The following is a 27192-nucleotide window of genomic DNA, read 5'->3' on the forward strand; positions in this document are numbered from 1 at the left end:
CTAATAATGATTCGAAGTAAGCAAAGGAGATGGGTCAATTTCTGCTTTTTTGTGTGCCAAAAGATCAATTTTGGCACATGATAGCCAATCAGTTTAGAATAACCCAAAAGTCATTTAGAGCTTCACCAACCATACTTCAAAGCGGTACTGCTTTCGCCCATCAGTTTTGGTATAATCTTTGGTGCCCAAACACATACGATCAAAACGAACAGTTTTGACAGACCATTTATGCAGTAAAATATAACAATTATATAGCATTTCATTGTTACACACCAATAATTAAGGGAAGATCAGTGGATCTTTAGTTGGAGGTGCCCTAAGGCTCAAAAATCCATTTCTATTCTAAATTTTTCTGACTTTGGAGAAAGGTTTTTTCATCAAAAAGCCTCCCTTCTTCTGGAGGAATAGGTTTTGGGGAAATCTTTTTAGATGGATAGTAAGGGAATAGGTCCCCTCTTGATAACTTTTTTATTAGGAATACGCACCGTATTTATCTGATTGCCTTCGTTGAGGTGGTATGGTTGAGGGGTGTCCTTTAAGGACAAGAATTTTTATGAATCTTCTCCTACCCCTAAATGCACTTGCGCATAGAAATTAAGTAAGTAAGTAAGTTTCATTGCGCTAAAAGCACATGACAATACAAAACAAAAAGTAAATTCACTTTTAAATGAATGTCATTACATAAATATAACATAAACTTTACATCACACAAACAAAGGGAAACACAAATCACAAAATCTACTTCTGTGCTCCATTGCATACCTGAGATATCGTCCTAAATTTTTAATACTTGCAAGAAATTCATACCTCATTATATTCACTAGCCATCTCTCATAAAACTCACACTCTCCATACACTTCATTCCTCAACTCACTCAATTCTAAGCACTCATACATCACATGATCCGCACTCTCATCCATAGCTCCACACAAGGGGCAAAAATAAAGATCATCTTACCATCTCCTCCTCCGTAAATACTTCCTTCTTAGTCCAAGTGGTGAACTATTCCCCCTTAATTTGATTATTTACTTCAGTTCCTCTCTTTTTTAATTCACCATAAACAAAACTCATTCGCCCCATGTCTCCTTCGCCGAAGTGTAGTGGCGCAGGGAATCAGAAACGAGTTTTTCTTGCTGCCAAACCTGTATCTCTTGATCTCGTAAAATATTACCTATCATCTTTGCAACGTCTTCCACATTTCCCCCACTCCGTCATCTTATGAAATTTTACTTATCTGATACGGCCATGGCCATGAACTTGGAGATTCATCTCGCTTCATGATAAGCAGATTAAGTAACCGCACTTGTTGGATCTTCGCTATACGCTCCCAAAACCTAACAATATTCACAAGCCTACAACGTTTTAGCGAAAGAATCCCTAGATGTACTCTAACTACTAAATTTTTATTATTTCTATTAGTACCTAGCCATCTCTTATAATATCTCAATTGTATCCTTTCAAACTTATCACTTTTTGGAATCCCCAAACTTCCGACGCATAATGCATCACCGATATCACCTTATTCCTAAAAATCGCTTTCTCCCTCCGAATATCTCTTATATCCCTTATTTCGCTCCTTATAATCAAATTCTAGCACAACCTACCCATTTCCTCTCTACGTCCTATATACCTACTAAATAATTTACCCTTTGCATTAAACGCCACCCCTAAATATTTCCATTCATCCTTGACTTTGAGCCCTCTACCTCGACTTATTTGACGATCATATGAGCATTTATTTTAGCGAAGACCCACTTTTCAGTTGGAGTAAGAGTTTTGGGTCAGTTTTCTAAAAACAACAAATAAACACAAGTGAGATTATGCAAAATCCGATGAAAACCTCGGAAATTCAGCAATATATCATTAAAATAAAGAAATTTCGACAGAAGGTCAAACCAACCCCCCGCACTCCCTGCAGCTGTCCCTGTTTCAGACCTGGAACAGCATCCTGGGAAGAATATAAGAAGAATACTGTACTACAAAAAAAGTGCAAAAGTAAGCATATTAAGGGTTTTGAAATGTTAAAATCGATATCATCAGAATCAACACAGTAACTATGTAAATCTTAGATCATCTTAAAGTTTTACCTATATTTATTTAGGAACAGTGTCAAAATCTAATGCGGAAATCAATAACGTTGGGTGGATTTTGGGCTATTTTATACAGAACAAGCTTGCTTATTCAGGCGCAGAAGACAATAGGAGATTATCTGATGAATACTCGCTTAGCTTCTGTCGTTGAAACTTGATATTTCGGGCTGATACACAGACGATCTTGGCTAAGTAACAGTTTTGCTTGACTTTATGCTTTTTGCGAACTGGTATTATTAATCAAGCTTAGCAAAAGAAGAGATAAAAACGAAAATTGGGTTAGTCTATCTATTAGAGTCAGCCCAACGACGAAGACTTAGTTAAGAATTATATCTCTCCATTGTATCATTTTTTCCCACCCAAATAGTTTAGAATAGTGGCTGTAGAAAATTAGGGGGTCTGGTTAGACCACAGATTTACCTCAACTGCCCATCGATACATTCGAAATAAAACTCCCAGGATAGCTATTATAATGCAAAAATTTAGAAGATACATCTCTGGCGGAGACAGGGTTCATGCGGGTCTAGGCGTTCACCCTCCCCCTCCTCATGGAAAATATTTCCGGTCTAAAATTATCCTCCGGAGAAAATTCCTGAAAATGTCGATCAGATTTCCTAAGGGATAACAAAAGGACCAGATATCAAAAACAGTTTTAAGACATGGGTGGCTGGTCTCCATTTACTTTCAACTTTTAAAAAAGGGCTAAAACTCTCAATTTCTCATCGAATGACCATCCTCCGAAGTTTCTAAGACCATGAAGTAGAGGCGAAGGACTTGTAAAAACGAAACAAGAATACATGAAAACAAATTTTTCATGCCTTTTGAAAGTTTTTGTAACTCCCCCCTCCTCCCGAAAAATAGCCCCCAAAACAAACGCTATGGATACGGTCTTCGGGACTATATCTCAATTTCTACCAACACTTTCCCCTCGTCTCTCCCTTAGAACTAAATCTGTATTTATCTGAAGGTTCAGTGAGAGTTGGGACATTTTGACATTAAATGCACCTTTTGAGACTACTCTCCCCTTCCCTAACTATAAAAAAAAATCAGAGAACCCAATTGTAGAGGTTTAAAGTTCTTATATGCAAATGTTTGGAATTATGTATTTCTTGCCAAAGAATGATCATGGACAAAACAACGCCTTGTTAAACAACAGGGAATTTACCCAAGACAGTCAAATTTGTTAAGACATAATTTTATTAGGCTATATTTATCGCAGCCTAAAACACTTTTAAAAACATCATTTAATATTTACTTAATACACCGTAAAATTTAACAATTGAATTTTATTCCTATTAAAGTAACTAATTGCATTTGTAGTAAACCACTATTAACTAAATGGGCTTATTCTTTTCTTTTTACCCTTCAGCCTTTGTTCTTGATATTTAATTTTCTTTTAAAAGGAATGAACCCACCTGCATCTTTGGTCTATTTTTCTATAATTTCCTTTCCCCAGAAACCACTTATTTGTCTAAGGTCTAAGGTTTCATTTTAATCAACGTTCACAGCTTCTGACCTAATCTTAGCAACCAATCGAGACAGTCTTTTTCAGAATTTCACCAATAGGAAGAAGAAGAGAATGGACACCTGTTACATTCCAAACAATCCCAATTTTGGTCCTGATTTGTGGCGACCCCCAAGCCCCGAGAATTCGCCCCTAAGAACAATCAGTATCTCGCCAGTTCAAGATGGGAATACTCTAGTTCCGTTAAATATTGTTTCCCAATCTCAGGTAAAAATGCACTCTGTCAATTAGGTTTAAGTTGTTAGACTATAAGCTTTTCTGCTTCTTCATATCTATACTATTACCTATTCTCTGCTTCACATACTTCGAACTTAAATGAACTTAAATAGGCCCAAGCAATTTTGTTTTCGGGGGAGACACAGAGATTTACGGTGAAACCCCAAAAATTTTTGGATAGTGGAAGCCCTGAACAGAAGGCAACTGATGAGTGATGAGTGAAAAGTAATGCAAGAGCGAGGTGATAGCAAGCTCTCATTTATCATTCTTGAGAGCCAATTGATAGTTTTTAGCGGCTACGGAATTCCTGTGTTGTTTTAAAATCCCTTTTCTGTGAATAGGCGGTGCAGCAGCGATGTGCACCTGGCACTTTGACGATAAATCACACAAGCCCAGTTTTTGTTAAGAAAAAAAACCACTCTGTGTTTTTTTTTTGCGCCCCTCAGCATGCACCCCAAGGTCCAGGCCTAGTGGGCCTATGCGTAAATCCTCCCCTATATATATATATATATCTATCTATATATATAAAAATAAGTTGTCTGTCTGTGGATGTGTGGATGTGTCAGGTGACGTCACCTGAAAAAACTGGATCAGGTGACGTCAAAACTGAAAAAACTAAAAAAAGGCAAAAACTACAAAAAAAAACTAAAAACTAAAAAAAAAAATAAAAAAGCTAAAAAACTAAAAAAACTATAAAGGTAAAAACCAATAAAAAACTAAAAAAAAAACTGAAAAAACTAAAAAAAGGCAAAAACTACAAAAAAAAACTAAAAACTAATAAAAAAAGTAAAAAAGCTAAAAAACTAAAAAAACTAAAAAAACTAAAAAAAGGTAAAAAACTAAAAAAAAATAAAAAATAAAAAAAAAACTAAAAAAAAGGAAAAAACTGAAAAATAAGCTAAAATAAAGGTAAAAACCAATAAAAAACTAAAAAGAAAAAAAGGAAAAAACTAATAAATGACGACACTCAAAGAGAAAGCGACCAGGACAAAAGGAATGTTCGATTAGCAATCAACAAAGCACCGGGACACAGGGAGTATAAATGACGACCAGGACATAAGTAAAAAAAAAAACTATCTATATATATAAAAATAAGTTGTCAAACTAAAAAAAGGCAAAAACTACAAAAAAACTAAAAACTAATAAAAAAGCTAAAAAACTAAAAAAACTAAAAAAAAGGCAAAAACTACAAAAAAAACTAAAAACTAATAAAAAAAATAAAAAAGCTAAAAAACTAAAAAAACTAAAAAAACTAAAAAAAGGTAAAAAACTAAAAAAACTAAAAACTAAAAAAAACTAAAAAAAAGGAAAAAACTGAAAAATAAGCTAAAATAAAGGTAAAAACCAATAAAAAACTAAAAAAAAACTGAAAAAACTAAAAAAAGGCAAAAACTACAAAAAAACTAAAAACTAATAAAAAAAGGAAAAAACTGAAAAATAAGCTAACATAAAGGTAAAAACCAATAAAAAACTAAAAAGAAAAAAAGGAAAAAACTAAAAAAAATTTTCATCTAAAAAACTAAAAAAAACTAAAACAGGTAAAAACTAAAAGAACTAAAAAAGAAAAAAAAAATGACGACACTCAAAGAGAAAGCGACCAGGACAAAAGGAATGTTCGATTAGCAATCAACAAAGCACCGGGACATAGGGAGTATAAATGACGACCAGGACATAAGTAAAAAAAAAAATTAACAAAACTAAAAAGAAGGTAAAAACTACAAAAAAACTAAAAAGAAAAAAAAACTAAAAACTAATAAAAAAACTAAAAAATCTAAAAATCTAAATAAACTAAAAAAGAAAAAAAAAGGAAAAAAATAAAGGAGAAAAACAAAACTAAAAAACGAATGTATATACAGACCGGTACACCGGGATACAAATGACGACCGGGACAGAGGGAATATAAATGACGACCGGGACACAGGGACACAACTACAACGGGGACACCGGGGGAAACAGGGGGATATAAATGACGACCGGGACAAAAAAACTAAAAAGAAAAAAAAACTAAAAACTAATAAAAAAACTAAAAAATCTAAAAATCTAAATAAGCTAAAAAAGAAAAAAAAAGGAAAAAAATAAAGGAGAAAAACAAAACTAAAAAACGAATGTATATACAGACCGGGACACCGGGATACAAATGACGACCGGGACACAGGGAATATAAATGACGACCGGGACACAGGGACACAACTACAACGGGGACACCGGAGGAAACAGGGGGATGTAAATGACGACCGGGACACCGGGACAGGGAATGGTCGATTAGCAATCACCATCAACAAAGCTCAAGGGCAATCATTAGAATCATGAGGTATAGATCTGAATACAGATTGTTTTCCCATGGACCATTATATGTTGCATGTTCAAGAGTCGGTAAACCTGACAATCTATTTATATGCAAAGACAATGGGACAGCAAAGAATGTTGTATATTCGCAAGTTTTACGTAGTTAAAACCATATATATATATATCTATCTATATTCACAGGTGGGACATAGGGACACAACTACAATGGCGCGTAACTATTATGGCGCGTAACGACTTACGCGCGCGGGGGGGCTTGGGGGGGGCGCGAAGCGCCCCCACCAACTAGGTGTTGGGGTGGCGCGAAGCGCCACCCCAACAGCTAGTATATATATATATATATATATATATATATATATATATATATATATATATATATATATATATATATATATATATATATATATATATATATATATATATATATCGTGACCTACACATATTGAAATTACTGGGCTTTAGGTGGGGTAATGACAAGCATATATTATTTTCATCTGGTTTGTTTCCGATTTTATTTTTGAAAATAATATATAATTTCTCCCCTCTGTATATTTTCAGTATTTAAGATTTTAATATATTTTTCAGTCTAGTAGTGCGGATTTGTAGCGCTCTAGATTTGACGGCAAAGCTGGCCCTGTTATTCGAGGGGCAGTCTCAGTTTTTCCATATTTCTTCGTTGCGATATATAGTTCATACAAGTCTGAAGTAGAGTTTGACACATTTGGTTTCTCTTAACCACATTGGAGGACAATTATTTTCTGTAGGTTTCTTGTCGCTTGAAACTGAAGCCTTAGGTTATCATATAAGAAGATTTATGTTTAGTTTTATAAAAGCTTGTTTTTGAAATAACTAAAATTTTGAGTCTCACAATTTTTTATTTTAGATTTACGGCAGAAATTATCAAACACGTACATGAGGAGATTTGGTCTCTTCGGGTCGACCCATTTACCTCCCTCTCCTCTTGGATATTATAAGCTGTTTAGTTTGCTTTCAATTATTTTATATAGACTGCTAATTCTTGGGGCTTTTTCGAGGCTATGCCCCCTTTCTTCCGTTATGGAGGACATTCTGAAACTGATTCCTGTATACTTGCCAGTAAGCTATGTTTCATCGTAATCTTGAAATTTACTATAAATGCAGAAAATGAAAGTAAATGACTCTTAAGACTGGTTTTGAAAATAAAGTTGATTGATGGTGTATTTTCACTCTTCTACTTTTTTTATGTTTTCAATGTTTTTTTTAATCAAATATGTTAGCTTTGGACGCAGGGCCGGATTAATAGCTTTGACGCTCCTAGGCCCAAACATTTTGCCGCTCCGTTTTTGTGAGATTGTTGGGGATGTCCCTATAGCTTCGTGATAATGGAAGCACTGAACAGGACGCAACTGATGAGCCAAAAGTAATGAAAGAGAAAGGGTGGTACCGAACTCTCAGCCGCCATTCTTGGAAGACCAAGGAATTCCTGTATTGTTTCAAAATCACTCTTCTGTGAATAGGCAGTGCGGCGGTGGAGTAAACATGGCACTTTGATGATAAATCCCATCATTCCAGTTTTTGTTAAGGAAAAATCACTCATTTATAGCTTATTGCACCCCCGGACATTGTGCACCCCTAGGCCTGGACATAGTGGGTCTGTTGGTAAATCCAGGCCTGTTTAGATGTAGAAGCTTGAATTCGTTTTTGGCTTATTGTTTCCTACTTCACCGTGCTCCTTATTGTCTAGAATCAGAGATAATTTTCCTTTTAACTCAGCTAACCATATTGTTTCATTCCAAACGAAAGTTGTCAAAAAAGTTGCGTCTAATAATTGCTTATGTCACTTATCATGTGGAGGCTATTGAAGACAAAACGATCTGACGCCTGTCTATAGACCAATACAAAACTTCATCACACGACCCAAGAAATAAAACTAGGCATTGAGTCTGTCTTAGAAACAATACAAAAAAGTTTAACTGCTCTCTAAGCAGAATATGTCGAATACAAGTCATCCGTATTAAGCAATGGAATTGCCGTTTGAGCCGTGGAATATAATAAACAACAGCTTTTTGACTTGGGAACCTGAAACCAGAAACTAGTCGTAATTTTGGACGACTCAGACTAAAACCCAAATCGAGACCTAGCGAGCCACCGAGACCTTTCAGGAAATTTAATAAAGTAAACTACTGCCGTACTTACCTCTGCTGGTGAAACTGGAGCTCATCAGTTGTTACCCCTCCATCCTCTATCTTTCTTTTATGTGCTTTATCTTTATTCTAAGGATGTTTTTCGTCAGCAAACTCTATATTCGTTTGATTTAAAAAACACTAGATTTTGTAGATATCTTGCAATTCAATCCTATTTTCTAGGAGATTTTTTAATGGTCAAGTAGTGTTCCAAATCATGAGTAGAACCATTCGTCATAGAGGGGTGAAAATTTGACCTTTTTCTGCCAGAAAACTGTGAAAATTAATAAAAAAAATTTCAATATATCGCATGCAATATAATATTCTGATTCTAGACTTCCACTTTATTAGGCTCCATGTGGGAAGTTCTTCACGTCTTGAATTGCATGCTTCGAGTCCTCAGTAATGGCCGGCAAACTTTGAGCTGCATGAGCTGATAGAGTCTTACAAATGAATTTTTTTTTTAAAGAGGGTATCATGGCCGCAAAAGAGGTGGCCAGGACTCACTTCTGTTCCACCAGAATAATCCTCTAAAGTGAATGTAAAGTTAATTTTTAACAAAATATATTAAATTTGGCGTTCTCCCTCAACTCCTCTCCACCCATTTGCCCTCTAAGTAAAGCCCTAGCTACACCCGTAGGTGACACTTTACAACAGGGGGAGGGATAGAGAAAATTTTAAATGGTACAAAATAGGTGAACTGTATGGAAAGTGTAAAAACTATAATCCTTCCTCCGCGCGTGTCCCATAGACATCCCCATAGACACTGCTTCCTCCGTGCGTGTCTGCGAATTGAGGTGCCTTTCATAGATTTCCTGTGCTGGGTTGTACGGTTCAAGCAATATCCAATAAGTTAAATAATCTATGCTCGGTAAAGATTAACTGGACTGTTTGTGTTTATTGAGTCTTGAGGTGCCATAATTTCAATTCTTCAATTACCAGCAGACTAGAAAGTATGCTAAAGAATCCCAAATTAAAACAAAATGCCATTAATACTTACTATGCTCTGGTATAAAAAAATGAATCAAAACTGAGAATAAAGCATTTTGATGACAAACTTGTATAATTTATGTTTAGGAATTGCCTATTGAGAAGAAGACGCCTTTCGATTCTACAAACCGTAGGTTTCAACAAAATAGTATGCATTCTAATAGTTCTAATGTTGCTCCACTATAGCACTGGGGCCACGGCACTAAAAGCTTATTGAGAAAAATAACACTTCAAGTACATAAAAAATAGTTGTATTCAAAAAATGGAGCGACAATTAATGGATTTTCTTTCTATTCAGAAAAGCTTACTACCAGTTTTATGACACCGCATCATTCTTGTTGGCCAGGTTTTACCAATATATATATGTATATTTTATAAATGGTTGATAATTACCAATACAACGATAAATTGCCAATACCAGCTACATATCATCAAGTTGTAATTAGTACCAATTACATAAATAAATAAAGTATAATAATAACTACAAAAAACTTGAAATATAAGTAAATTAATTGCTTTGAATCATTGCTCGATTTAACGATCGTTATCCTGATCTACCATGAGTCAAACTAGAAACAAAGCAAACGATACATTTGATGCCTCCACACTGTCATTCTTACCTTGGAAAGGCCTGTATCCATTATATTTTGTGGGTGGGGGGTTTACAAAAGGATCATCTCTCTATGGTTACAAAAAAAGACTTCAAAAATTATCGAAGCTTTGTTTATATTCAACTTTGTTACGTTCTTGCGAATTGGACAAACATTCTGGTGGGGAAGAGGTGTCAAACCCCATAGCCCCCCTGGATACAGCCTTGCTTAGAAGATTTTTTTTTATAAATTCTTAAGTGTTATCTTTTATTTAGGACCCCTTGCTGCATTCTTGCAATAATACTAATGTTTCGGAAGTGTCAAAGGATATTATTACAAATTTGACAATCAGCACTCTTGATCTAGAACCTTTACCTGGATTTTTCACTTTTTCATCGGATCAAGTCAACTATAGGTAAGCCGCTTTTCTTATTTTTTCAATCGGGTATCTTTATGCATACGTAGACACTAACTGGGGAGTTGAGATTTTGTACCAAAACGGGGTAAAATACACAATTACTTTTGGGTCTATTCCCTGTGAGATCTCATCCTATCTACGATTTTTTCCCACATTTCTGTATATCTCAGTCTTTTTCAAAGTTATTTAAATCAATGATTTTAACAAACATAAACACTATTCATGTATTTTAGACGTAATTATGAGCATCATCCGTGATTCAAGATTTAATTACGTAAATGCGCAATTTGAAGGCCATTCTAGCTGAGTCGTTAGGGCACTAGACCTACAATTCCATGTTCTTCATGACGGGAGTCTGAGTCCTGGTGATGTCAATTTAGTTTGGCAGGGAAAAAGTGGTGTGAGAGAAATCCTGGGAAGGTCAACAGGGAGAGTATGTAAAAACACAATATGGTTGGTCCCAAGCCTTCCGTTGCACTTCCTAACTGAGGAGCGCAGTTTGGGCGCAGGGGCGCAATTTGCTATCGGATAGGGGGCAACTGCCCCCTCCAAGCCTTAGATTGCCCTCCAGACCAATATTGCCCCCATACGAAATTTATTTTCTGATTAGCCTGCATAATATAAGCATCCAGAAAAACAGGTTAGTTCTCTTTAATATATACTTTACCTTTTGGTGCTATATGGCTAATTTTTCATTTTTCACTGTCATTTTCACCTGGTTTGGGGAAAACTGCCTCCAATTCCCCTCCCCCAGATTTTGACGAGATTATGCTACTGACTGAAGTGCAAAGAACCGTGGTCAGCACCGCTGACAGGGATTGTTTAGACTTGTCCCGCATCCTTTACCTATGCACAAGTTTTCCAAATACTTACTTTAATACTTTTTTATTTTACATTTCAAACAAAAATATATTGGCATAAAATCTGAAAATACTGTCCATCCTAGGGAGTGTTTTGCTTTTAAAATACAACTTAAGATTCTTCATAAAGCAAGATTTCTAAAAGTTTTGAATCGATAGACCACAGTGATAAGGAGTTTAGAAAGTTTGCTGTTAGAACTATAAATAATATACCTTCCAAGCTGAAACAGATTCAAGAAAAAAGGAAAGTAACAGAAACAAATCTGCTATCGACAAAAATTAGGGTATTGACGATAGTAAAATATAATACCAAGGAGCCAAAAAAAACACAAGTCAGGCATCATCAAGACGAGAAAAAAGGTTTATGACATTATGATGTGTTTGAGTTTATGAATAGTACAGTACAAGATTCTGTAGTAAGCACAAATACATAGATTTTTATTTGAGAGTAGAGATACTATAGTTTGTGGAAGAAAAGAGGCAAAATTTAGGAGGTGTTCTTCAATTTCCAACAATGGTAAAATAATTCAGAAAGTCAAATACTGCGAGTCAAATACTCTGCTCCAACGGAACAGTCATCTTTAGTAGAAAAAGCGATTGTGATACAGAAGAAAAAGAAACGAAAAGAAAAAAATTAAAGGATGCTGTTATTAAAAGTAAGGAAAATGTCTGCTTCGTGCTGAATTATTATTTATCTACTTCTATTATTTATTCGTTCCAGTTTTCTTTTTCTTAGAAAGAAATCAATCTCAGATGAAACTACTTAGTCATGTCTCGTAAAATACAAAATATTGAACCATTTCCACCTTAGTCCGAAGAAATTTAAGACCAAATAGATGCAGGATCCAAAGTTTGCAACTACCCGTCATATCTACATACTTGAAGAAATTACTGACTAAATATATATGATCCAAACCATGTGATCAAGCGTTTCACTACAAAAAGACAAATTTGCAAGTTCTTCAGTTCTGTGATATGATAGCCTCTGAAGGCTGGGATACTTTTTAGTTTAAAGTGCTAGTAATTTGCCTGGGAATTAGTGAAAAAGAAGATGTTTTGCATCAAAACATGGCCCACTCTTTTCTTCTTTCAAATGACTTTCTGTTTAGCATCATTTCACTGTGCAAGATCAACATTGCCAGTTTTTGAAAGGCCTTCTCTATTATGGTGAGATAATTTCCGTTTATCCATGTATCAACATAGAAATTTTATTAACCACCTTGAAATAATTCAAATAACTTGGGAGTTCAAAGTTAAAATTGAATTCGAAGACAGTACACTCATTTGTTTAAAAAAAAGTTTAGTGGAACTTAAATAGAAGCTAGGCCGAAGTCGAAGAGTTTGCAGCGATCAGATTTCTTCCCAATTTATATGGTCGCAGAGAATAAGGCTGATACACACGCACTATATATACATATATATATATATATATGTATATATATATATATATATATATATATATATATATATATATATATATATATATATATATATATATATATATATATATATATATATATATATATATATATATATATAATTTTTCATAAAATAAAGCATTTTAATTTATAATTCAAATAGATCATTGATATTGGTCTTTACTTTATATTGACCTTGCTTAAAGCCATTCAGATTGAATAAAAGACACGAAAAAGCAAAAAGAAATAGAAAAAAACATTTGGGTTCAATAAATCAACCTATTTCGAGTATACTTGAAAAAGTAACTGATTTAATGATTATTTGACAAATGTCTTAAAAAAAAAGTTTGACGAGACAATATCATTTGATTTCAACCGTGACACGAGAAATTTTCCTATTAATTCTCTCCTTGGATATATTTCCATCAGACAATTATTAAGCTAGACTAAAAGTCTTGAAAATAACTTTTTATGCTTTATATCCTCATAATCGAAGTTTCTATTTCCTTTTTTTTCTATTCCTCATCTCAGTTTACTAAGAATCCCGGAACAGTTCCGTTTTTTGGCGGTTTTGTCTATAATTTGATATTGTGCTTCCGGTAAATTTATCTTGGGGAAGATCAACTGAATTAAGCGACACATGTCACGCGACACTATATTTGCATTCTGCTATTCATTGCGGACATCTCTTAAGCCCTTCTTAATACCCACATTTTCTCAATCGAGTGGATAATGAAGCAGCCACACATATGTCCTTATAGATATTATCAGGATATAGATATTAGACATTTCTTTAAGAAAGAGCTACGATTTTTATAAAACAAGAAGTATTTGTTTATGAGAAAATTTTAGCGATGTTTGACCAAGAGTATAGTGAAATATGCCTCTATTTTTTTTTCTTCATATTAGACGTAGATAACTTCGAAGACCACACTGCGTTTCCATGACGAAAGTATAACAGTTCAAAATAGGATGAAGCCTTTAAATCGATAGCGAACAAATATAAAAATTTTAACTGGATATTTCGAACACATATACAGTGTTCTTTACTGCTGATTTTTTTATCTGTATATCTGTTCAAAATATCCAGTTAAAAATTTTATGTCTGTTCACTGTCGATTAAAAGGTTTCATCCCTATTTTGAACTGTTAATACTTTCTTCATTTTAGGCCATTACTTATTGTTCTCACTTAAGGTCCTCCAGCCCTACAAAATGAAAACCCTTGTATGACTATGATTTCAGAAAGATATAACAGCATTCTGAGACTTGTAATCAAGAGCATAAGAAATCCTAAATTAACAGTTTTGCGAAAACCAAGCAATATTTGTGACAATTATATTTAGACTGTCATGATTTGGATCCTAATTTCAAGTACTAGTCTCAGAATTTTAATCAACAATCCCAGGTCCCTTGAAATACTAAATTAGGGGGACATACTACAAAATATAAGAATGTCTTTTTCATTTTTTTTTTATATATATATTTTGGATACTCATACAGTGCTTCCAGCCAAAGTGGGTAAGAGAGAGAGCGTCAAGAGTTGGAGACAGAGCGTAAATATTATTTACTGAAGGAGGTTGGAGATGCAGCCTTATACACTGTTGAGGAGTTGGAGACGGAGTTTACGCTCGGCTGGCACTAATAGGCAAATTATGCAGTGCAAACACTGTCGAAAAAATGGAGTAGGAGAATATGGACTGTTTACCGAAGGGGGTCAGAATAGGTCACTCGTATCAAGCTGATGATACTGGAATGTTAGCTGGGGGCTCATTAGAACGGAAATTGAAAGTTTTAATACTCGTTTCAAATAGTAAAAGAGATTGTGCCGCAACAAAATGGATGTTTTCTGCCATTTTGTGGGGCAAAAAACAGTTTTGGGACAAAATGGGCCAAAAAGCTGTCGAGGGAGAATTTTGAGATAACCAATGGATTTAAAATTATGAAAAACTTTGTATTGGGCTTCACAGTTTCAGAGGCAGGTAGTCTATGCAAAATAAACGGCTAATGTCATCAAGATTTTGAAGCTTCATTTAACTAAGTTATATTTCAGAGGGATGATGAAATGATTTGCAATTTTGTACAATTGTGCATCGTCTATTATGCTGGAGGATCAATGGATCTTTGTGTAATTGGGGAAGGGCGCATGAAGCCTCAAGAAGTGTGTTTTAGGCCAGAATTATCAAACTTTCAGTGTGCCCTTAGGTAAATGTAGAAGGAGGGGAAAGGGGAGGAAGAATTCCATTCCTTTGTGCCATGTAATGTTTCCCTTAATGATAAGCATGTAATGTATATTTTTGCGGAAGGAGATGCCCCTCTTATTGCAAAATGTATTAGATGTAACAGGGAATATTGTATTTATATGTTCACTACACAGAAGAGGAAGACGTGGGGGCGTATTCTAATAATAATATTTTTTAGATAAATCCCCTTTAAAAGTTTGAAAATAGCAGCCCTACGGTATTTTTTCTATACTTCAGACCAATTCCCTCCTAAGAAATATTTGAAGAGGGGAACTTTTTCAAAATTCGTGTCATTGTCGAAGCTTTTTTATACAAAATATTGAAGTTGAATGTGAAAACCGGGGGAAGGAGGGAATGTAATGCTTCATTATATTAAAAAGAACGTTATATCAAATAGTTGTAGTAAACAAACTATAAGTAAAGAGCGACATTTGTCAACTAAAACTCCAAAAAGTAAAGTTTGGATTACTATATTTGCATAAACAGAATCTACTATTTATGCTGAATCTAAATAAGCAAAACTCATTAATTTTAAGTTTGATCATTGAAAGCTATAGCTAATGAAATTATTCATAATTTTAGAAAAGGGATTAAACACCCCAAAGAGGGTGTGACCTTGAAAAAATTTCTACAATGAAATCCAACATGTATAAGAACCCTGAAATAACTATCTTCAAAATTTGAAATTTTCTATCTTTCTGGTCATGTTAACGCTTATTTTTTCTTAGGGGTGTTTGTATCGATCCGTTGGCCACTGATAGCTAAAAAAGTGCTCATTTAAAAAAAAATAACTATATAGATTAAGTCCTCTTCTGAAAGGAACAAAAGAGACCAAGTCCCAGCCAACGGTCATTTTTTAGTATTTTGTCCCGTAAAACAGAAGTATTCAGTCGGTAGGCAAAATTAAATTTTAATATAAAGAGCGGGCGTTGATGGAGTGGTACATCCTTCTTATTTAGGGCAACCCTAAATATGCAAGATTTTCGTTTTTTATTTTAATCTTGGATTTAAGGATTATCAGTTTTCATCTTGCTAGTGACTCAGTAAGCCGTAAATCGATGGAATATTTTTGAATTTAGAGGATTACAAAATGTCCTTTTACCATAAAAATTTACTTCCTTCATTAAAGGACCCCACAATTTCATGTATTAACAAAAGACTTCAACTGATTAGATCTATGATAGTATTAAATATAAAAAAAAGTTTTTTAAACTGCAAGAAAGGAGCGACATTAAAACTTAAAACGAACAGAAATTATTCCGCATATGAAAGGGCTTGACCCCTCCTTAACGCCTGGCTCTTTACGCTAAAGTTTGACTCTTTCTCTCAACTTTACTTTTTAAAACAATAAAAAACATTAGCGTAAAGAGCGAGGCGTTGAGGAGGTTTCAACCCCTTTCATATACGGAATAATTTCTGTTCGTTTTAAGTTTTAATGTCGCTCCTTACTTGCAGTTCAAAAACTTGTTTTTTATTTAATTTCTGAACGTTTTTTAATTAATGCATATTTTAATTTTGGCTCACCACACATGAATAATTAAAACGAAATTTACATTTTTTTTTTTTGGCTAAATGGCTTTCTCATAGTTTTGATCAGATGATTTGATAAAAAAAGGGGTGGGCGAGGAGGCTTAGTTGCCCTCCAATTTTTGGTTGCTTAAATTTGCAACTAGATTTTTTATTTTTTACGAACGTTTTTGTTAATAATAAACATACGTACCTTACGAATTAATTTACATAGCGAATTTCTATATTTGTGTATTTTTATTACGTATATGAGAGGGTTCACCCCCTCGTCAATACCTCGTTCTTTACAGTAAATCTTGAATTGTGTCCCAAATTTTTAAGAATGACCCCTGAATCACAAAGGCCTTAGAATAAATAGTTGAAATTACTAAAAATACTTTAACGTAAAGAGCAAGGTATTGTGAAGGAGACGAACCCCCTAATACAAATAATATTTTATTTTCGTTTTAAGTTTTAATGCTGCTCATTACTTCCAGTTGAAAAAATTAATTTATTTTCTAATTGTCCCCCTGAAAACATATGTACACTTCATAATTAACAATTGCTAGGTCTATATGTAAACAATGGTCAAATTTTGTAACTTGTAGACCCTCCCCGGGGAGCTGCGGGGGGGGGGGGGGGGTAAGTCATCATCAAAGACATATTTATTAAGTTTTTGACTAAGCTGAACAGAATGGCTATTTCAAAGTTTTGATCCGATGACTTTGGGGAAAAAACGTGCGTGGTAGGGGGACTAGGTGCCCTCTGATTTTTTTGGTCACTTAAAAAGGGCACTAGAACTTTCAATTTCCGTCAGATTGAGCCCTCTTGCGACATTCTAGGAGAACTGGGTCGATACCATCACCCCTGGGGAAAAAACAAACAATTGAAAACAGATAAACACGCATCCGTGATTTGTCTTCTGGCAAAATTCCACATATTTGTTGATTGAAGCTTGAGACTTCTACAGTAGGGTTCTCTGATACGCTGAATCAGAGAAGATGCTCTGAGTTGATAGTATATTCTTGAACTCCTGTAACCAAGGTCATATTTTGCCTAATTTATTTTATGGCTCATTGTTCAACTTTTGCTAAAAAGGTGAAAAATAAAATAGGTTAAACTAATGCAAAAACAGTAAATTCGGTAAGCGAATAATTTATCTTAGGTCAAAAACAGATTTTACTTCCTTATTTTAAATTGACCCGATTTGGATAAATTACCGAAATGTAAAGTTAATGAGATTCGCATTTTATCATATCCGTTCCAGAAAATTCGCTTGGATTTAGGAAAGAAGAGAGGAATAAAATTAAAATCTTGTGCCAAATTCAACCAAACATTTTTTTCAAATTTTCGGAACAATTTGAACAGGTTAAGGAGAAGACAGTCCAAAAACTATCTGTCCAAAAACTGAAGACAGTCTTAAAGGTACAAGTTGCAAGCCTATCAGAAAAGATATCCCCTATTTTTGGGAAGAGCCAGCCTCCTAACGTAACTAAAACTATTGCAGTCTATTAAAGCTCTCTTGAACCAGGTACTTGCAATTTCAAGCTTCAATGCGTTCAAAAAAACCTTAATGACCCTTTGTGGGCCTCCGTTTTGGGGCAGCCGACATTAAAAGCCCCCATTTTTCCTTATGTTATCGGTTCTCTTTGGCCCAAAGACTTAAGGACTTAATTTTCAATCTGATTTCGTGGCCCTCTTTTAGCCTTATTTTCAATTGACAATTCTGAACAACGTGGTTATCTCAAAACTTTAATATCATATCATGGGTGGTTACGATAGTTTTCCGGGTTTGAAAAAAGTCATGGTAGGAGTTTGGTTAACCTTCAATTATTTTTGACCCTTAAAAAGCTCTAGAATTTGCAATTTCCAATCGACTGAGTGCCTTCTGAAGTTTTTACTAATTTTCCTTTCACACAAAGTAATCAGAAAAAAAAATAATATATAGGAGGCACATGGTTCTCTACTTAGATTAAATAAAAAAAAAACAGTTTTTTTTAATGAAAGTAAGGAGCAACATTAAAACTTAAAACGAACAGAAATTACTCCGTATATGAAAGGGGCTTTTCCTCCTCAAAGCCTCACTCTTTACGCTAAAGTTTGACTCTTTCTCTTAACTCTACTTTTTAAAACAGCAAAACTTTAGCGTAAAGAGCAGGGCGTTGAAGAGGAAAAGCCCCTTTCATTAATTTCTGTTCGTTTTAAGTTTTAATGTTGCTCCTTACTTTCATTTAAAAAAAACTTTTTTTTATTTAATTTCTGGACGTTTTTGAATTAATGCATGTTTTGATCTTGCTCTCCGCACATAAATTATTAAAACGAAATTTGCATGTAATTTTTTTTTGGCTAAATGGCTTTCTCATAGTTTTAATTGGAAGATTTTGAGAAAAAAGGAACTAGGAGGAGGCTTAGTTGTCCTCCAATTTTTTGATTGCTTAAAAAGGCAACTAAACTTTTAATTTTTTACGCACGTTTTCATTAGCAAAAAATATACGTAACTTACGAATTAACTTACGTACCGAACTTCTATATTCGTATGTTCTTATTGCGTATATGAGGGGGTTCACCGCTCGTCGATACCTCGCTCTTTACACTAAAGCTTAAAGTTTGTCCCAATTCCTTAAGAATGACCTCTGAATCACAAAGGCCGTAGAATAAATAGTTGAAATCACTAAAAATACTTTGGCGTAAAGAGTGGGGTATTACGAGGAGGTAAACCCCTCATTTGCGCAATAATTTCTGTTCGTTTTAAGTTTTAATGCTAAAACTTTTAATTTCTGTTAGAATGAGCCCTCTGGTGACATTCTAGGACCACTGAGTCGATACGATCACCCCTGGAAAAAAAACAACAAATAAACACGCATCCGTGATCTGTCTTCTGGCAAAAAATGCGAAATTCAACATTTTTGTAGATAGGAGCTTGAAACTTCTACAATAAGGTTCTCTGATACGCTGATTCTCTGAATCTGATGGTGTGATTTTCGTTAAGATTTTATGATATTTAGGGGGTGTTTCTCCCTATTCTCTAAAATGAGGCAAATTTGCTCAGGCTCGTGACTTGTGATGAGTAAGACTAATCTTTATTATCTAATAAGACTAATCTTATATATTTAAATCAGCATTAAAATGAGATTCTTTTGATGTAACTATTGGTATCAAAATACCATTTTTTAGAGTTTCGGTTACTATTGAGCCGGGTCGCTCCTTACTACAGTTCGTTACCACGAACTGTTTGACAACGGTAGAGTGTTGCCTCTAACAAAATTTCCCATTCAATCGTTTCGAAAAGTAACCATTGCAATAACCCACTGACTATATGTGTTGCTCTCAAAAATACTTTCAGTAAAGTAATAATAAAATATATTATAAAGAGCGGAGGAAGGATAAGAGTTGTAAGCTCCCTTGTATACAGAACAATTTATATTTGTTTCTAATTTAAATGTCACTCTTTACTTTTATTTGAAAGAAACTACAGTTTTAAATTTAATTTTTAGGCTGAGATCACTTTGTCACATTGTGAATATGTTTAATAACTTAAACTACTAACGGACAGTAAAGTCAAATTAGGAGAACTTTTTAGATGCGTAGGACCTACCTGGCTTGTACTATCAAGTTACCATTGGCGTAAGTCAATCCGTAGTTAATTAGAACGTTTCCCGGAAGTTTGCCTCCTGGATTTTTAATGCGGTTTCAAACCCTCACATCTAGAAATCTTAACAAAATAAAGTGCTATTATCAAAAGCAAGTATACAATAAAGAGTTCTCGGTAAATATATGACTGTTCATATTATTGACTTACCAATAAAGTGAACATACCACTCGATGCCTTTTTTATGCTCTTTGCGAATATAATAATTGCTCCTATCGCAAGTTCAAATTTAAGCTCTTTTTAACCTAACCTAACCTAAACTAACCTTATTATAAATAATTTTGGCACTAAGAAAATGTAGTATTATTTTGTCGAAAACGACCGAGAAAATGCCACTGAGAAAACGTAGCATTATTTTGTCGGAAAACGACCGATAACTCATACTTTAATTGAAAATTCGTCATTTTCAAGAGCTAAAAAAGTGCTTAAATTTGAATTTTCTATAGGAGTGATTATTATATTCGTAAAGGTCATAAAAAAAGGTATCGAGTGGTTTGTTCACTTCATTGGTAAGTCAATAATATGAGCAGTCATATATTTACCGAGTTCTCAATCTTCTTTGACCCATGCATTACTATATTTCTTAGGAGATAATAAGCCCTCCTCCCCCCAAAAAAATTAATAAAAAGCAGTAATTTCCGAAAAATTAAAAAAAAATTATGTATAAATGAAAAATATTGTGATTAAATTTTAGGCAAAAGCTTAAATAGAGGTACGGCCAAATTTTTAAGCTGTCTAGAATAAGTGCAAAGTAAATATTTGGATTGACTGGGATGAAAGCGGAATAGTGCTAAATGCGAAGTTATAATAGCTACTCTTTTTTTGATTTGCCACCATGTCGTTTGGCGATTTTTTTTTATCCCAAAACTTTTAATATTATAGATTCATGAAGGCAGCAAAGGAAAAATCCTGCGGACATTCTTAAGGCTTAGCTTATAATTTTAGGGATTGTAATAGTTCGTATCAGCTTCAAGCAGATCAGCTACATTCGTCACAAAGACCACCTGAAAAGGATCAAGTTTCTGACGTCTTGGCCTCCCTGAAAAACATTATACACTCCGGCCCGATGTCACCGTCCCTTTGTGGTGGCCAAAACCAGTATTCAAGTCCACAAAATTGCGGAAATGTTACTTACTCACTTAACCCGCAATCCCAGGTAACACCCGCTTTACTAACTCCTTATTGATTGCGCTTGTTTTTACAGGTATTAGTAGTTGTGCAGAATTCCATTATAAAATAATGCCTAACTAATCAGGGGGAGGGGTTTAACTCCGAATAGGTTTTGCAGCAATAAAATAACTCAAAAATATATAAATTAAAATTATATTTCATGTGCTCGAGAATTTTGAATCTTATGAGCTAAACCTGGGCATGCGGACGAAAAAAAAATGGAAAATCCAGACGAAAAAATAGTAAAGAATGACGTTAAAAATTAGAACAAACAGAAGTACATTTTATATATAACCCTACCGGACACTTAAGCCACCTACTTTTTAACCTAAAGTTACAACGTTTAATATGTTAAATACTGGTTATGCTGACAATGAAGCATAAGCGAAACTTTTGCGTAAGAAACTTGCAATTTAAGGGGGGACTGTAAAACCCATGATATATAGGATAATTTATATACTTTTTAAGTTTCAAGTTTTTCTCTATTTTCGTTGGAAAAAATTCCTTTTTCCAACATCTGCCGGTTTTTTTGTAGCACACTAGGAGTCATCCTAACTATGAGGGAAGTTGCCAAACAGCTCAATATCCTGCACTTTACGGTAAAGTTTAATATTTACAGAATAATTCCACGAAACCGAACATTGTCCCTGATAAAAGATGTAAGCTTAATTTTACGGAAGGGAGGGGTTCTAAAATGCCGAGATTTATTTTTCAGGTCACAACGTCTAGTTTATAGAGAGGTTGGGGGAGGCTCATTGGAAAACAGTTGCTTCTGTGTGGATCTTCACTATATATTTGGTTCTTGTGAAAGTGAGCAAGTGGATGCGATCCTTTATTCCAGACGTAAGGTATTTCTGCGAAAAAGGGGAAACTTATCCGCTTGGCAGCATTTTGGCTATGGTCGGGCTTACGTTTTTGTTTTGTGTTACAAAATGGCAGAAAACGGTATTTCCTGTTGCTTGATTTAGTTGATAAAAAAAAGCACTAGAACTTAGAATTTATATTCGGTTGAGCGCAATCTTGATATTCTAGAACCATTATGTGAAAACGATCATTTCTGAAAAAAAAACTTCAAAAAATCATACTATCCTGACCAGCGTTTTTGGGAAAATGCAAAATTGGGATGGGAAAAGTGAAAAATGCGAAATTGTTGAAAAAGGAAAAAAAGAAAATGTGAATGTATTTGTAGTTTTGAGATAAAAAAATAGAAAATTTTAATGTATTTGTAGTTTCGAGATAACCACAGAATTTTTTGCTAAGCTACTCTTAATCGGGAGAACACGAGTGCAACCCCACTTTAATCCTCTTGATCTGAATTGCCCTGCTAACCCTCACTTTAAGAACAGCTTAGCAAATGGTTAGTGGCAATCATCATAGCAGTGCGAAAATTGCTTATGTGACCTTTAGACGTGACAATAACGTTATGATAAGTAACTTCAAGGCAGATTTTTTGACAAATGTATTTTCTTTTATCAGAATACTTTTTTTTAGCCTAGGTTACTATTGACATCAGTCACTTTTTACTTACCGTTCATTTTCATTAGCGGTTTGATCATACTAACTAGTCACACAGTTTTACGCATTCTGAATGATTTTATTACCTCTGAGGTAGGTTTTCTTGACATGGTTGTACACTTTGAATAAGAAAAAGAACCTTTACCGAATTTTTTCTAAAAAAAATAAAGAGTGTAGTGCTTAGCCTACAAAGTTGTACTAAGCTATGGAATACATTCTTTTTAAAAATTAGAACTCCTCAGAATTTCATTATCTCACCTTCAGGCTAGAAAGTTATCATATTTTTGACGAAAACTAGTGAGTTCAAACACAATTCCTAGAATAAAAGCTCAAAATAATGTTTTAACGCCCTATTTAGACGGCACAACAACGGCACTAGATTTCCGAACAAATACAAAATTGTAAGAAATGGGACTTATTTATTTCTTCTCTAGAAGCTGCAGAGAACTGATATATACCCAATAAGATAAAATATATAACTGAATGGGTAAGAATTTGCAGCATCAAATAGGCCAATTTTGTTTTTAGATTGAACATGAACTTGGTTCGGAAATTTTTTATAGGTGTCTAAATAAATAAATTTAGAAGAAATTTAAAGAGGATTTATGATTTTAAAGAGTTAAATTCTAAAGCTTAAGATTTTTTTTTAGTTTTAGTAGGGAGGTAGCATATTCGCAGGGTAGTATAATGTATCAAAGTAAATTGAAAAACTTCTCTTCATGATAGCTAAAATTTTTGGTAAGTTTATACTTATTGAGGTAAATGCCATCAATAAAATAAACAAGCACATTAAGGTTAAAGACTTTTTCTTTAGAAGAAAGTCCAATGTTTTGAATTTTACTCTTTGCTTTCAGTAAGCCTCTATGTATATTTTTCTCTAGAAATAACATTTTTTTTATATATTCCCATACCTTATAATTGAATGTGTCTGTAATATCCTGCAAAGCACATTAAAAAACTAAGAATAGAATTAAAAACAGACTGTTTATTCCTGATATTATATTATTTCTTTTTAGTATAGCCAACATTACCCTCAGTACCAACCAAAGCTTCCTCATCTTCTAACCTCGCCGCCAATTTGTGCATCTCAGTACAGTGATCATTATCCTAATGGGATCACCGCGTCTGCGTTACCTGGCACAACACTTCACGGAGCCATCCCTCCAATATTCCCTTCAATGAACGTCAATGTATCGATGAACATGACAATGGGTGTTCCGGCAATGGGTTATGGCTTTGAAGGCACAGCTTTTCAGCCACAGGTATAATTAAGTATTTTTATGGTTTTTTTTATACACATGGTTTTTATGATTTTGCTGTGGTAGCTTAAAAGGTAAAATGAAAAGGATTAAGGAACGGTGCTAGACCACATAGTACAAACCCACGATGCTGATCTTTGCTTCCTGGCCCTTTAGTAAGAAAGTGCAATGGGGGGCTGGGTGCCAGCCATCCTGTACTTTCGCACACCTCTTCCTGTTTACTTTCCTCAGATTCCCCCGGTATCCATTTAGAGCTTGGTCAACTCTAGCTGAACATACATAATCACGCCACTAACCCCTGTCCCGAGCTCTATCCAGGTAGTTTTAAAGGCAAGATGTGACATTTTAGGAGTAAACTAAATCAGGTTGTTTGATTATTTTAGTTAGTTTCCCACTGTAGTTTGGACTTAGGATTTTTTGGTTCTCAAGGTAGTAATTGTTTAAGGTTTCTCAATACTAAGCTATGTTTTCAATTCCTCAACTACAGAAATACTTAAAAAATTATACTTTGAGTAAAAAAAAATATTTTGACCAATAGCATTGCAGCTGAACTTGTGAACACACACGCAAAGCCAATTCTCATTCCAGTACTCACTACTAACTGATAATCAAGATTGGAAAAACGTTGTACCATTAAATCGCTGGTTTCCGACCTGTGGGGCACCTCCCCCCCAGGGGGCGCGAGACTGTTGCAAGGGGGGCATGCAGCTGTTTCCAAAATATCATTTTCGAATACAAACCAAAAAAGTCGAATAGGTGTAAAAAAATGAATCAGCAGAATACGTAATCCATACGTTTTGGCTACGAGTAAAGAACGATTTTACCTACTTTGACAAACAAAGCTTTAGAAATTCTGCTGCCATTTGTAACATCTTACCTATGTGAAACTAGTTTTTCTGCAGTAGTTGTATTAAAAACAAAATATCGATCTTGCTTAATGATTACATAAAAAAACTAGTTTTTTAACTGAAAGTAAGGAGCGATATTAAAACTTAAAACGAACAGAAATTACTCCGTACATGAAATGGGTTGTCCCCTCCGCAATCCCTCACTCTTTACTCTAAACCTTTTAATTGTTTTAAAACACAGAAATGTGACAAAGAGACAGACTTTAGCGTAAAGAGCGAGGGATTGCGGAGGGGACAACCCAATTCATATACGGAGTAATTTCTGTTCGTTTTAAGTTTTAATGTCGCTCCTTACTTTCAGTTAAAAAACTAGTTTAATATGTAATTTCTGAACGTTTTTGAATTAATGCATGTTTGATTTTGGCTCTCCACACATAAATTATTAAAATGAAATTTGCATATTAATTTCTTTTTTGGCTAAATGGCTTTCTCTTAGTTTTGATCAGACGATTTTGAGAAATAAAGGGTGGGGAAGGAGGCCTAGTTGCCCTGCAATTTTTCGGTTACATAAAAATGCAACTATAAATTTTAATTTTTAACGAATGTTTTTATTAGTAAAAAATATACGCAACTTAAGAATTAACTTACGTAGCAAACTTTTATATTTTTAAATTTTTATTAAGTATATGAGGGGGTTTGTACCCTCGTTAATACCTCGCTCTTTACACTAAATCGTAAGTTTTGTCCCAATTCTTTAAGAATGACCCATGAATCAGAAAGGCCGTAGAATAAATAGTTGAAATTACTAGAAATACCATAGCATAAAGAGCGAGGTATTTATCTCCTCCTAAATACCTCGCTCTATATGCTAAAGTATTTTCAGAACCCCTCATATGCGTAATAATCTCTGTTCGTTTTAAGTTTCAATGCTACTCCTTACTTTCAATTGAAAAAACTTTTCCATGTTTATTGTTTCATTGTTTTTCTTATAGTAATGCTAGAAAATCCTGCGCCCTTTTCAATGAATTTCTGTTCCCCATGACGTATTTCTCCAAGGAAAGATCCTCCCACATAGCCACCTACCCTCAACCCCACCCCCAAAACCAAAAAAAATCCTCTTGAAAACGTCTGTACACTTCCCAATAACCATTATTATATGTAAGCACTGGTCGAAGTTTGTAACTTGCAGCCCCTCCCCCAGGGACTGTGGGGGAGTAAGTCATTCCCAAAGACATAGTTATTATGGTTTTTGACTATGCGGAACAAAATAGATATCCCAAAATTTTGATCCGTTGACTTTGGAGAAAAAATGAGCGCGGGAGGGGGCCTAGGTGCCCTCCAATTCTTTTGGTCACTTAAAAAGGGCACTAGAACTTTTCATTTTTGTTAGAATGAGCCCTCTTGCGACATTATAGGACCACTTGGTCGATAGGATGACCCCTGGGGAAAAAACAACAAACAAACAAATAAGTTTGTCTAATAATTTAATAATTTAATTTAAAAATAATTTAATAATAATAATTTGTCTTATTGCAAAAAAATACGAAATTCCACATTTTTGTAGATAGGAGCTTGAAATTTTCGCTCTAGGGTTCTCTGATACGCCGAATGCGATGATGTGATTTTCGTCAGGATTCTATGACTTTTAGGGTTTGTTTCCCCCTATTTTCCAAAATAAGGCAAATTTTCTCAGGCTCGTAACTTTTGATGACAAAGACTAAATTTGATGAAACTTATATATTTAAAATCAGCATAAAAATCCGATTCTTTTGATGTATATTTTAGCATCAAAATTCCGTTTTTTAGAGTTTCGTTTACTATTGAGCCGGGTCGCTCCTTACTACAGTTCGTTACCACGAGCTGTTTGATTGAAAGGGAACTGAGAACCGCGATTTCTTCAACGATGCCACGGTTTGAGAAAATTTGTGCTGAAAAACAAGCTCAACCGTCATGTTGTAGTAGGATTAATTGTATATTCTTTTTTTGTTTTGTTATTACATTTCTTATAATAAATATATTATATTCTTACATAATATTGTATATTTTTTGTAGTCCATTAAATAAATTATAATATCAGTTGAGTATTAATGAAATTTGATTTTTAGATAAATTAACAGGACGCAACAATTTGTTTTTTAAATGGCGGTGGGCCAGTGTTTTTCTTTTAAAGGGGGGGGGGCGCCGGTACAAAAAGGTTGAAAACCACTGCATCACAGCTTAGATACCAATAGAGTTATTAAAACTCGATTTATTTTTGGGACACAGTGCGCGGTAGCGATGCTAGTGACTGGAGACAGGAAACTGGCAGCATAGCTTAGATACCAATATTGGTGTCTAAGCTGTGTATGCAACAAAACAAAATTGTGTTCCCGCCTATGGTGTTGTAGTACGATCTACGCGTCGGAGCGCGGACTTGGAGGAGGCGCCAAGT

The 27192-nt window shown here is 34.4% G+C and overlaps 1 protein-coding gene across 1 annotated transcript in view; it reads left to right on the forward strand.

The window, feature by feature from the left end:
- Positions 1-27192, forward strand: part of LOC136025144 (protein glass-like) — a 45629-nt gene that overhangs the window by 4965 nt on the left and 13472 nt on the right. The window contains exons 2-5 of the mRNA XM_065700893.1: positions 3643-3822; positions 10153-10292; positions 20915-21125; positions 23671-23916. Coding sequence (XP_065556965.1) covers positions 3670-3822; positions 10153-10292; positions 20915-21125; positions 23671-23916 — 750 coding nt within the window. The 5' untranslated portion in view covers positions 3643-3669. The remainder of the gene's footprint in view (positions 1-3642; positions 3823-10152; positions 10293-20914; positions 21126-23670; positions 23917-27192) is intronic.

Source organism: Artemia franciscana, chromosome 3 (assembly GCF_032884065.1).
Source record: "Artemia franciscana chromosome 3, ASM3288406v1, whole genome shotgun sequence".
Classification (NCBI taxonomy): domain Eukaryota; kingdom Metazoa; phylum Arthropoda; class Branchiopoda; order Anostraca; family Artemiidae; genus Artemia; species Artemia franciscana.